The sequence below is a fragment of the Phascolarctos cinereus genome, unplaced genomic scaffold (genome assembly GCF_003287225.1).
Source record: "Phascolarctos cinereus isolate Bilbo 61053 unplaced genomic scaffold, phaCin_HiC Scaffold_5;HRSCAF=322, whole genome shotgun sequence".
In the NCBI taxonomy this organism is placed as follows: Eukaryota; Metazoa; Chordata; class Mammalia; order Diprotodontia; family Phascolarctidae; genus Phascolarctos; species Phascolarctos cinereus.
Window position 1 is genome coordinate 34,567,645 of NW_027555958.1, and position 12,840 is coordinate 34,580,484.

At 45.0% G+C, this 12,840-nt stretch overlaps 1 protein-coding gene across 2 annotated transcripts in view; it reads right to left on the bottom strand.

The window, feature by feature from the left end:
* The window catches only part of SLC13A2 (solute carrier family 13 member 2), a 47,289-nt gene that overhangs the window by 5,971 nt on the left and 28,478 nt on the right, over positions 1-12,840 (bottom strand). Inside the window, exons 4-9 of one of the 2 annotated variants that reach the window (XM_020963374.2) lie at positions 12,381-12,604; positions 10,717-10,888; positions 8,654-8,776; positions 4,254-4,472; positions 1,786-1,874; positions 1,274-1,413 (exon numbers count right to left, since the gene is read on the bottom strand). In XM_020963374.2, the coding sequence (XP_020819033.1) occupies positions 1,274-1,413; positions 1,786-1,874; positions 4,254-4,472; positions 8,654-8,776; positions 10,717-10,888; positions 12,381-12,604 (967 nt within the window). The remainder of the gene's footprint in view (positions 1-1,273; positions 1,414-1,785; positions 1,875-4,253; positions 4,473-8,653; positions 8,777-10,716; positions 10,889-12,380; positions 12,605-12,840) is intronic. The other variant, XM_020963373.2, reaches the window with a different exon arrangement.

The window sequence follows — 12,840 nt, forward strand, 5'->3', positions numbered from 1 at the left end:
GAGCCAGCTGGCTCAGGCGATCCCTTGAGGGGCTGTAGGGGACTGTGGGATCAGAGCCCAGGGCCATGGAGGACTGGTGCAAGCTGAGTGTGATTTTGTCGCCCCCTCGTGGCCGCAGCAGGCAATGTGGCTGCTGCAGCTTCACAAGAAAGCAATCCTCTCAGCTGGGTCAGCGAGTTGGGTGGGATTGGGGGGAAGAGTATCATTTCAGAATTATTGGATTAAGCTGAGCAAGAGGTCCCTGAACCCGACCTTCTGATTCTAGAGAACAAGCTCATGCCTTCTTTTCCTGGAGGCAGCTGGATGGTGCACTGGATAGAGTACAGCACTTGGGGTCAGTCAGGAAGAACTGAGTTCCAATTCTGTCTCAGACACCTACTATCTAGGTGACCCTGGGTAAGTCACTTTGTGTGCCTCAGTTTCCTCATCTGTCAAATGAGAATAATAATAGCGCCTACTTTCTAGGGTTGTTGTGAGGGCCAAATGAGGTACCACGTATAAAAATGCTTTTTCAAACCTTAAATGGCTATGGAAATGCTTCTTGCTGTTCAGCTGTGTGACCCTGTTTGGGGTTTTCTTGGCAGAGACACTGGAGTGGTTTTTCATTTCCCTTTCCAAATCATTTGACAGAGGAAGAAACGGAGGCAAACAGGATTAAATGACTTGACCAGGGTCACACAGCTAGTAAATGTCTGGGGCTGGATTTGAACTCAAGTCTAGGCCCAGGCTTCTATCCACTGGGACACCGAACCAACCCGAGAGGGATTTTATGAAGAGCAGGTGAGGAAGGAGCGTACTAGAGGCAAAAAGTCATTGTTGCTGTTGTTTTATTGCATCCAACCTGTCATGCCCCCTTTTGGGGTTTTCTTAGCAAAGATACCGGCGTGGTTTTGCCATTTCCTTCTCCTTTACAGAGGAGGAAACTGAGGTAAGCAGGTTAAGTGACTTGCCCAGTTGTGCCCCACACAGTTAGTAAGTATCTGAGGCCAGATTGGAACTCAGAAAGAGGAGCCTTTCTGACATTGGGGACCAGCTCCACTGCGCCACCTAGCTGCCTTAATATAAATTACACTAATGAAATCACAAGTGTGGACATCCCGTACACACACATATGTATAATGTACTCACACATACAATACACACACGCACATGTAACATGTATATAACATATACGATATATATCATTGTAGGCTATAATCAAATTACTTCTTTTCATCTTCCCCTCAAAACTTCTAACTTTTGAACAGAAGTTCGTTAGGGAGCTGACGGGGGCAGGGGTGGGGGTGCCTACCTCACTGCCCTTGGCCAGGGCAAAGCCTCCACCCAGCAGGAAGAAAACATTCCAGGGCATTTTCTTATTCACGATATTCCAGTTGAGGAGGGCGACTGGGGCCTTGAACTTCCCCTGGGTGCCTGGTCCCAAGGAGAGGAGCTGGGTCATTGAAAAAGCCCCAGATGACACGTTCCCGTCTCCCCTAATCCTGTTTTCTCCTCTCTGCCCAGGGATTGGGAAGGGCACCAGAGCTTCACTCCTTTCATTGTAGTGGAGTGGAAAAAGGAGCACTGAGCTGGGATCTAGAAGGCTCAGTTCTAGTGCCCACCCACCCATCACTTTTCTGGGCCTTTGTTTACCTCTTCTGTAAAATGAAGACCTTACCCACCCAAAGGTGGGAGGGAGATCTGATGCAGATCAGATGATTTGGAGGGCCCTTCCTTCTGATTTCTGCCCCACTTCTTCTCCACCATCCCCTTTTCTTCCTCCCTCCTCCACCACCAAATGCTTACCCTGCTGCTGGGAGAAGCTGGGGAGCTCAGAGGGTACGATAAACAAGATGATGCCGATGAAGAAGGCCACGGTGCCGTCTGAGACCATACTGCAAAGGGCAGTGGGGAAGCAATGAGTGCAAAGGCTTGGGGCAGGAGGGCAGTTAGGAGGCCCTGTGGAGAAGGGTGTCAGAGGAGTTGGGCTCTGGCCTCTCCTCCTTCTCTCCATCCAAGCCATCCCTCTCAGGCTCAGGTCAAGTCTCATATGCATACATTATGTTTTCACAGCTTGCACCTGGCTTCCTCTGCTCCAAATTCCTCTAGTGCTTACTGTGCATAGTAAACATGCACCTCCTTATCTCCACAGCTAGACTGTGAGCTCAATGAAGGCAGGCACCATACCCGGTACCTGGGCAACCTTCCTATTGCCTAGGAGGCTAGTGTAATACACTGTAATGTGGTGTATTAAAGTTTAGACCTCGAGCCAAAAGGTTTGAGAGAAGTCAACATTTACTAACTGTGTGGCCACAGGCAAGTTGCTTAACCTCTTTCTGAGCCTCAGTTTCCTCATCTGCAAAAGGCGGCTAACAATGTTTGCCTTATCTATATTGGGAAGGCATTGAGAGGCCAAGCACTTTGTAAAATTTAAATGGCTTTAGACATGTGAGATCCTGATTCTCTGTCAGGATGAGTGACTGATTCACTGACTCAGTCAACTGATTGATCCAGTCGAAGCTTTGCCCCCTCCAGGGAGCCTTCCTGGCTTGAGGCCCACCACAAGGTCTCTGTTACTCAGGCCTTCTCGGAAGCTGGGGCTGTAGCTGGCAGGACATTCATTCTCACCTGTTCATCTGCTGTTCTGCACCCGCGGTTTTCTGTAAGCCCCTCTGGCTCCCTGATGCTGGACCTGTCTCCTCCTTTATTATCCCTCCCTGGTGTGCTGTAGCAGTTGATAGCCACCCCTTGGTATCTGACTGGCAGTCAACAAACATTTATTAAGCAGCTATTACATGCAGATGGGGTGGTAAGTACTGAACATACAAAACATGGCAAAAATATGGTGCCTGCCCTCAAGAGGCTCAGTCTAATGGGACCTGCAAACAAGCCTACATACAGAAGGCATATACAGGAAATTCCTAGAGAAGCAGCTGAGAAAGGAGTGGGTCCCAGATTCTACTGTATGTATACACGCATACATACATATGTGTACACATATGTGTATACACACATATACACACACACACACATGAAGGCATTAGCAGTGGGATTGTGGAGGTAGTAGAGGGGACATTGAGAAAGGCCTCCTACAGATGGTGGGATCTGACTGGGTCCAAGAATTTGCCTGAGCTGAACCAGAGAGAATGTGAAAATATTTCCCCTTCTTGAGCTGGCCATCTCAACAGCCTGTCCCTCAGTACCTTTCCAGGGTTATCTTCCATTCCTCTTCTTCATGTACTGTATATTACAACCAAACTGACCTCCTTGCTTTCCCCAGAACTGGGTGTCTCATCTCCTACTTCTGTTTTTGTAGAGGCTGCCCCCTGAACCTGGGATCCACTCCTTTCTCATCTCCTTCTCTAGGAATTTCTTGTTTCTTTAAAGGTACAGCGAAGGTATCTTGACTGATGTCTCTAAATTGTTATTCTTTTAGCCAATGAGATAAAAGGCCATAAGAATTTTAAAAGCACTATATAAATGTTGGCTATTATAATTATTAGAGCGCTCTTCCCTCTTCAAATTACCTTGTATTTATTCTTGTGTTGTACCCTCCCAGTGAAATGTAAGCTCCTAGGGGGCAGGGACTGTCTTGGCTTTGTCTTCATGGACACAGTAGGCTTTTCACAAATGTTTATTAAATCAAGACAAATTGAACTTCTCTGCCCCCACCTCCTAATTCATCCCTCCTCCAGCCCCTCACCCCTGACACCTCTACGCCCACCTCCATCTCTTCCCTCCCATCCCATAAGGCTTTTTTTTGCATTGGGAACTCATCTAGGGAAGCCTATGGACCCCTCTTTATATTTTAAAGCATATAAAATACAAAGGAAACCAAGTATATTGAAATACAGTTATCAAAATCCTAAGAAAAAACCCAAGCATTAAGTATTAATGTTAAATTATTAAAAACCAAGTATTAAGAAAAACCCCCAACTATTAAGAAGACGACCAAGTTCACGGATCCCAGATTAAGAGCCCCCGCACTAGAAGGTATACGAAGTCCTCTTCAGCTCTGTCTCTGGGATCTCCCCATCGGGTTCTCTGTCTCTGAAGGCTTCTTTGACTTCCATGACCACCACTTCTGGGAAGTTCCTTCCCATGTCTAACATGCCTCCTCCCTTCCCTACAGCAGGAGGATGCCCATTGGGTTGCCTCTTGGTGGAAAGTGCCTGCTCGCTCTTGGGACTGATCCTGTCTGTTGTCTTCCTCAAGGCCCTTCATCATCCCCTTTCCTCACCCCCAAGCATGAGGCCTCCTTGCCCATGTCTCACCTTTCTCCACTGTGGTTAGGAAAGGCCACATTGCCCCAACCAGGGAAGAAGCCTGGCTCTCGGGTGAACCATAGCACCACCAGGAGGAGGAACAGGAAGATGATGGCTTTCTCAGCAAAGCTCATGGGGCCCAGCTTCTTCTGTTCCACCTTGATGACTTGGTAAGCTGCTTGCTCCTGTTTATGAGCCTTCTCTCCCCAGCTAAAGTTCTTCCAGAAGCTACAGACAAAGGGACATATTCATATTCACGTGTCCTCAATTAGAACTTCTCTGAGAGCAAGACTGGGCTTATGTTGTTAATGTTCTCATTTCATAGACCAAAGCCAAAGCAGGGAAATGACTCCCCCAAGGTCACACAGCAAACCATTTGGCTTGTCTCCCAATGTTTTCTCCTTCTTAAAGAGAGTCAACAGTTTTTTTGCATCCTGGATGTCCTGGGCTGTCCTGGTGAAGCCTATGGCCCCCTTCTCAGAATCATGTTTTTAAATGAATGAAATAAAATGCATAAAATCTACAAAGGAAGTCAATTATACTGTTTATCAAATTATGTAGTTTTACTAGGATTTCACTACAAATGCACAGGATTACAAAGGAAACTGTTAATATCATTACCAAAATCTATTTTTAAAAAAAGTTCATGGACCCAGGTCAGGAACTACTATTGTCTGGAAGAAAGGTCATAGGATTCAAAGGTGGATAGTTCTATAACATCTGTGGCAACCGCTTTGTTAGGCGGGAACTGAGGCCCTGGGAAAGGAGATGACTTGTCCAACATCACACCGCTAGCAAGGAGCATGGTCAGGATTTGAATTCAAGATCTCTCACTCCAAATTAAATACTCTTTTCACTAAGATCACAATGTAAAGTGAGCTTGTCCCTAAGAGTAGAAGGCAGGCCTTGAGGAGGTTACAAGGGGAAGAGAAAGAAGGAAGGCCTTTTGATGAATGGACTCATCTTTGGAGACTTTTAAAGTCTCCCTCCCTCTTTCTTTCTTTTTCTTTCTTCCTTTCTTTTTTCCTTCCTTCTCTTTTTCCCACCCTCTCTTCCTTCCTTTTTCTTTCCTTCCTTCCTTCATTCTTTTTTTCCTTCTTCCTTCCCTTTCTTCTTTTCCTTCCTTCCTTCCTTCCTTCCTTCCTTCCTTCCTTTCTTTCTTTCTTTCTTTCTTTCTTTCTTTCTTTCTTTCTTTCTTTCTTTCTTTCTTTCTTTCCTTTCTTCCTTTCTCTCTCCTTCCTTCCTTCCTTCCTTCCTTCCTTCCTTCCTTCCTTCCTTCCTTCCTTCCTTCCTTCTTTCCTTCCTTCCTTCCTTCCTTCCTTCCTTCCTTCCTTCCTTCCTTCCTTCCTTCCTTCCTTCCTTCCTTCTTCTCTCTCTCTCTCTCTCTCTCTCTCTCTCTCTCTCTCTTTCTCTCTCTCTCTCTCTTTCCCTTCCTTCTTTCTTTCTTTCTTTCCTTCTTCCTCCCCTTCATTCCTTCTTTGTTTTTTTCTTTCTTTCATTCAGATTATTCCTTCTATTCCCTCCTCAAGTTCATAAGATCTTAGAACTATAGTTAGAACTGGAAGGAAATTTCAGAGATCATCCACCAGTCCCTTCAGGGGCAGCTAGGTGGCGCCATAGTGCATGGCATGTGGGGCCTGGAGTCAGGAAGACCTGAGTTTATATACAGCCTCAGACACTTACTAGCTGTGTGACCCTGGGCAAGTCACTTCATTCTGTTTACCTCAGTTTCCTCACCTATAAAATGAGTTGTAGAAGGAAATGGCAAACTGCTCCAGTATCTCTGTCAAGAAAGCCCCAAATGGGGTCACAAAGAGTCAGAAATGACTGAGCAGCAACACCCACCCCTTTCATTTTACAGGAGCTGGACTCTAGGGGGAGGAAGTCAAGGCCTGGTTTCAAACACTGCTTCCTCTGGCTCCAAATGGAGGACTATTTTTATGATTTATTATATTTTATTAATAGTAACATTTATTATAAGATGGGAAGAGCTACCATACTCAGAATGTAGAATGGACAGCCCAGTGTGGGCATCCTAAAACTGGCCTGGGGATTTTTAGGGATGGAAGATGCTGTTTTTGTCTGAGGTCATGAGACAGCTGGGCCTTCCAGCTCTGAGAGGATTACTATGGGCCAAGTTAGGGCAGGGGAGCCACAGCTGCAAAAATAAATTTAGAAGTTATAATTCATCCATTCTGGGCTTGGCTTATTTTTGTCTATAATGATATTTAATACAATAATACATAATGCAATAATTATATGTTATCATTTATTTTGTGGTGCATATTTATTATATATTTATCCAAACCTATTGTCTTTAATCACATATTTATATAAATTATTCTTTATATTATATATTTACATAAATCATTATTTTATATTGTATATTTATTATATGTTTCACAAATTATTATTTTATACTGCATATTATATATTTATAGAAGACTATTATTTTATATAGCATATTTGTTATATATTTATAGAAACTATTATTTTATACCACATACTTATTATATATTTATGTAAAATAAATTATTTTATTTTTAATTTTCTTCTATTCATCTTACCCTAGGGTATTATAAGTAGCTAGATGATACAATGGATACAGGGCTACATATGGAATCAAGAAGACCTGGGTTCAAATCCAGCCTCAGACATTTACTAGCTGCGTGATTCTGCGCAAGTCACTTGAGCTTTGCTTGCCTCAGTTTCCTCATATATAAAATCAGGATAAGGTTTGGTGTGAGGATAAAATTAGATAATCTTTGTGAAGTGCTTTGCAAACCTCAGAGTGCCAAATGAATGCTGGTTATTGTTATTACTATTACTACTTCTTTTTTAAAAATAACTTTTTGTGGATATCTCTTGTTTTTACATTGCCTAAATAACTCTCTGTACTCCTCTACTTTCCCTTTCTGAGACCCACTCCTTATAATAAAAAATTGGTTGCTGCTTCTTTAATAGGACCCTATTTAGATTTAGAGATCATCTAGTTCAACCCATTTTACAGAAGAGGGAACCTAGGCAGAGAGTAGTTAAGTGGCTTGCCTAATATCACACAGGTAACAGTAATAAAGATAAAATTTGAACCCAGATCCTCTGACGCCAAGGCCAGTGTTCTTTCCACCGTATGACACTGACTTTGTATGTTCCTAGTTGCTTTTAAAAATAAGAGACAGAAGAGGTCCTTTTGTCTGTAGTATAGGGGGCAGAGGGAAATAGATGCTGGAATGCCCAGAAACCAAGGATAAGATGGCTGCCCAGAAACAGGGGCAGTCCTGGTGAGGTGGGGCAGATTTATGGAGTCCGTAGTACTGAGGAAGGCTGAGGCTGGTGGATTCCTTGAGTTAAAGGGGTTCTGACCACACTCAGTCTGGCACTAACATGAGGAACCCTGGGGAGCTCCTGGAGCCAGCAGATTGCCTAAGGAGGGGTGGTTTGGTCCAGAGCAGAGGAGGCCAGTGCTTCCCTGCTGACCAGCACTGGGGTTCAGGTTCATGAGTGGCCTGGGTAAGATAGGAAGACTCAGTCTCAAAGAAGTGGGGAAGATAGGCAGTGGAAAAGGGGTGGGTAATTATAATAGAGTATAGCAGGTTTTTGAATCCGGCTAACTAAATCTGTTGTAGGGCTTCTATGAGCTGGGGAGTTAAGAACACCTTGGGGGTCAAAGACAATGGTCTCCAGGATGGCTCCAAGGCTGGGCCAGAGGCCCAGCCACAGCTTTCACATCCTGATTGCAATTTTAGGTGGGGGAGATGGAAGCTTTTCCCAGGCTTCATTTGTGCCCTTTGTAGAAAGGCAGCAGAAATAGGAATTTGAAACTGAGGGACCTGATTTTGAAGTTCAGCTTAGCCATTTATTACTACCAAGTCATTTTTATTTAACCCATCCAGGGCCTCAGTTTTCTCACCTATAAAATGGGAGAGGGACTGGACTGAATGATCTCTATGGCTCCTTCCAGGCTCTAGATCCTGTGATTCTATGTTGGTTCATACCCCAGGCTTGACTATCATACCGGGACCTGAAGTCTTGGCTTTGACCACAAAAATGATCTGTTTAGTTGTGGGCAAGCTATAAATCCCCTCTCTGGGCTTCTGTTTCCTTGCCTGTGAAATGGGGAGAATGAGATAATAGGTTGTGGAATACTTTGTATCTATTTGAGTAATCCGAAGTTGCTATACACAAATGTCAGGAATGGTTACTGCTGTCTCCCCCTATAGTGTAAGCTCCTTAAAGGGCAGGAGAGTTTCACCGTGGTCTTTGTATCCTTAGCATCAACCACAAGGCCTGCCATGAATAGATGCTCATTGATTGATTGATCGATTGATCGCTGACCTGATGGTCAGTTTCCTGAGGGTCAGACCCTTTGGTGGTATCTCTAGAGGCTTTGGACTGGTCCCCAAACTTACTTAATTCCCAAGAACAGGATCTGGAGCCATATCCAGGTTAGCAGCAGTAGGATGATCACGGTGGGAAAGGCAAAAGTGAACCAGGATGCAAAGTTCACCACTCTGGGGTTGTCTGGGAACAGCCTATAGGGTTGGAGGAGTGACAGTGATTATTTCAATTAGAAATCAGATTACCTAATGTGGTATGGGTCCCTTTTAATTAATGAGCCTTATTTGATTACTTGTTTTTAATGTATACAATATATTGTATGTAAAATATAATATATAAAATAATATCTTCCCCTGTATTTGGGATCCAATCCTAAACTGAGGAGGTCTGGTCCCACGTTGTTTGGCAATTGGCACGCATTGCTTAATCCACAGGGGTCATTCAAGGTCTTGCTTCCCTTGCCCAATTCTGGGTAGCTTGACCAGCTGAGCCTAACTTGAGAAAACCCAGGGGTCACAGATTCTATCTACCTTTTACAGACTAAGAGGGTACAATCTTCCAGTCTGCTCCTGCCAACCAATGGATAGCTAGGGTTAGCTTGGTCTGGGCTCTGTACACCATGTTCAGCAATGAAGACTTCCTCTGGTATCATCAGGCAAAGGACAGAGGAACCCCAAATTTGGGGGATGTGTGTGTGTGTGTGTGTGTGTGAGCACGCGATCAGATGAAACCTACATCTGCCTATCCCCAATGTTTATTTCATCACGTCCCCTCCATTTAGTTAAAAGAAAATGGGCAAGCATTAAGTGCCTGCTTGTCCATGCAAGGATAGAGCTGGATTCTGGAGACAGCAAAGACAAAAAAAGAAGAAGAAGAAGAAGAAGAAGAAGAAGAAGAAGAAGAAGAAGAAGAAGAAGAAGAAGAAGAAGCAGAAGCCAAACCTGCCCTCAAGGAGCTTACATTCCACTGGGGGGACACAATATGAATACAGCTAGCATAGTAGGAAAAAAACTGAGGAGGGAGAGAACACTGATTATTAGCCGACTGGAGGGCTGGGCCCCTGAGCTGAGCTTTGAAGGAAGATAGAAAGATTCAGAGAAATTTCACTAAGAAGGTAGTGCCTTCCAGGGATAGGGGTCAGTGTGTGCAAATGCATGGAGAGAAGAGATGAAATAAGGGATTTGGGGAAATCTCACTGGTCCTTTGTCCTTTTAACCTCTGCTATTCAATGTTCCAGGTTCCAGAGTCTCTTCTGTCTCTGCTACTCATTGCTCTATCTCCCAAGGTCTCTTTTCATTCTTGATTGTAGAGGGCATGAAGGGTGTGGGGCTGTAGGAAGGAAGACTGGACAGGGAATGTGGCAGGGGCTAGGAAATGTCAACTATCAGACCTAGGAGGCACCTCAGAACACAGAACATAAGAGGTCATAGGATCATAGAACCAGAACCAGAAGGAACCTCAGAGACCATCTTGTTAAGACCACAACAAAGTTTTGGCAGCCTGGGGGAAGAATGTGGGCTCCTTTTCAGAACATGATTTTTTAAATAATTGAAAGAAATGTAAAATCCTAGTTTGATGTTAGTGAAAATAAAGATGGAATTTTTTTTCTTATCTTCTTTCTTGAAATCTATCTATAGACCCTGGTTTATGGGCTCCATATTTAGAATCTAATGCAGCTCCCTCATTTTCCAGGGCTGGAAAAGATCTTAGAATGTAGAATACTGAGTGTTAGACAGAGGACACCAATTAACAGAGACGGGAGGGAGCACCAGAAGTGGAAAGGACCTTAGCCCAAAGAATGCCGAGGATTGGAGCTGGGAAGGACATTGGGAGATAGAGCCATGAGCATCGGAGATGGGAGACACACTTGGACTTGGAACATCAAATATCAGAGGTGGAAAGGAGCTTAGAACAAAGAACACAGGAGTATGAGAGCTGGACAAGTTCTTAGAATGTAGAACATTGAATATCAGAGCTGAGAGGGACCCGAGAATATAGAACATTGTGTATCATAGAGCTGGGAGGACTGGCCATTTAACATAGCCTTGTCCTTAGATGAGTGTTGTTGGCCCCACAAGGAGATCTCAGCACAAGAGTGCCCTGGAGGGGTTGGTGCCTGGGGCCCCATACTCACGAGTTGACTTGTCCCTGTAACACGAGGTTGGGAGCGGTGCCTGTCAGTGTGGCCATGCCCCCAATGCTGGCAGCATAGCAGACACTGAGGCTCAAGCCCTGGGAGAGTTTGAGGTGCTCTCTCTCCTTCCGATGGTGATCCGGTGGCACTGATGGCGGGACAGGGCTGCTATCTGTGGGGTGGAGGAGAAGGAAGGGGGTCAGCATGGCTGAGGTAAGAGAGAAGAGACCTAGGAGTTGAGAGACGACTTGGCAAAGGGCATATTTTTCTAAGCCTCAGTTTCCTTTGCTGTAAAGTAATAAGTTTAGTAAGAGGAGATACTTGCCAAGATCTTCCAGCATGTAATAGAAGGGAGGGGCCCTATTGGCCTTTTCAAGGGGAAGGAAGAAAAGTGGTTTGAGATTTGTTTAGGGATCCCTAGCTGCCTCTTAAGTGAGGGCATTAAGGGGGTTAGGACAGCAAGTGGTTAATGGTGGGAAGTGAGTGAACCACATTGACTCATCTTGAGACTCAATTCTGGAGCTAGCTCAGTTCCCTTTCTATTCAATTATGGGTTTAATTCAGCTTCTGTACTGTGACAAAACTTTATTTGATTGGGAGAAAACTCGTATTGTTTGAACATAGCCCTGCATGTCTGGGGAACTGGACCACCTCTGGTAGGTGCTTAGAGACCCTTAACCTGGGTTATACTGACCAGAAATTTGGGCATTTCCAAAGATTGACACAAGGAATTTTTTCACAGTTGTACATCTTAGGTCACCCAGACGTCTCATTTGAAAACTAGCCCTGGACTGATCAGTCAGTTATGGTTTCCATGTTCCTTTGATTGTTTATAGACACTTGAGGGGAGTGGAACACCTCTTTTTCTGAATTCAGAAAATTGCACCTGTTATCTTTCTCCCTCTCAATTTGGAAAGTCCCCAATCTTTCCTACAATTAGAAATCAGATTGCCTAATGTTGTATTATTTCCTTTTAATTAGTCTTATTTAATTGTTTTTAATGTATACAATATATTGTATGTAAAACATAATGTATAAAATAACATCTCCCCCTGTATTTGGGGTCCAGACCTAAACTGAGGAGGTCTGGTCCCACTCTGTTTGGCAACTGGCATGCATTGCTTAATAAATCGATGTGCTCTGGAGACCGAACCTTTGTTTCCTCAGTGATTTCATCTTTCACCTGCTACATAAGGATGGGCCCATTAGCCTGGTGGAGAGCATTGCCCAATGGACCCCTGTGGGAGGAGGTGGGCTTCTCTTCCTTCTCTGCCCTTAAAGCCAAGCTGAGGGCTCCTAGCTCAGGAGGGTTCTACTTTGATTCCATATCATAGAATACTTCGGAAGGACTTGATAGAATGACCTTAGGATCATAGATTTAGAGTGGATGGACCTTAGAGAACTAGAGCCCAACCTTTACCTTACAGAGGTCCAATGTCCCAGAGCTTGTAAGCGCCACACTGGGTCTACATGGCGGGTCTCCCACCTCCCCTCCCCAGCTTCTTCACAACTCCTTTTTCTGAGGGCTACACTGGCTGTTCTTCTCTTGGACAGTCTTGGGAAGTCTTCCTCTGGCTTCTAGGGATCATCGTGTATGTTCCTGTGTCCTCCTTTCCTCCCAGAGCCAAGGCCACTACCAGGAAGGGGCCAAGAGCTTTTCTTACCCTTCTCACACAGCTTCTGAGGTTCTTTCTCAGTGACAGGGTAATTAGGCTCCTGGAGCTCAAAGGAGATGTTAACACTGCCCGCCTCCCCGTCCTTCTGCTCTGGGGTTCTGTGCATCTGCTCCAGGACGGCACTGGCGATGGGCACCATCATGGCCGTGGTGGCCGTGTTGCTGATCCACATGGAGAGGAAGGCCGTGACGGCCATGAAGCCCAGGAACAAGCTAGGGGGAGGCATGGTATTAGATTGCCTGGGCCCCTCCCCTCCTTTGGAAGACAGAAACCCAGGGGCAAGCTCAGCCCAGCCCCAGATGCAGGAAATCTGGACTAGCTGGCATTAACCCTAGAGTTCTCACCATTGCTCATGCCCCATGGGTATAAGTTACGTGTAGGAGTGCACACAGCCAGGCCACAAACCCACCCCCAAGCAGACCCCATCTCCTTCACATACCACAAAGAC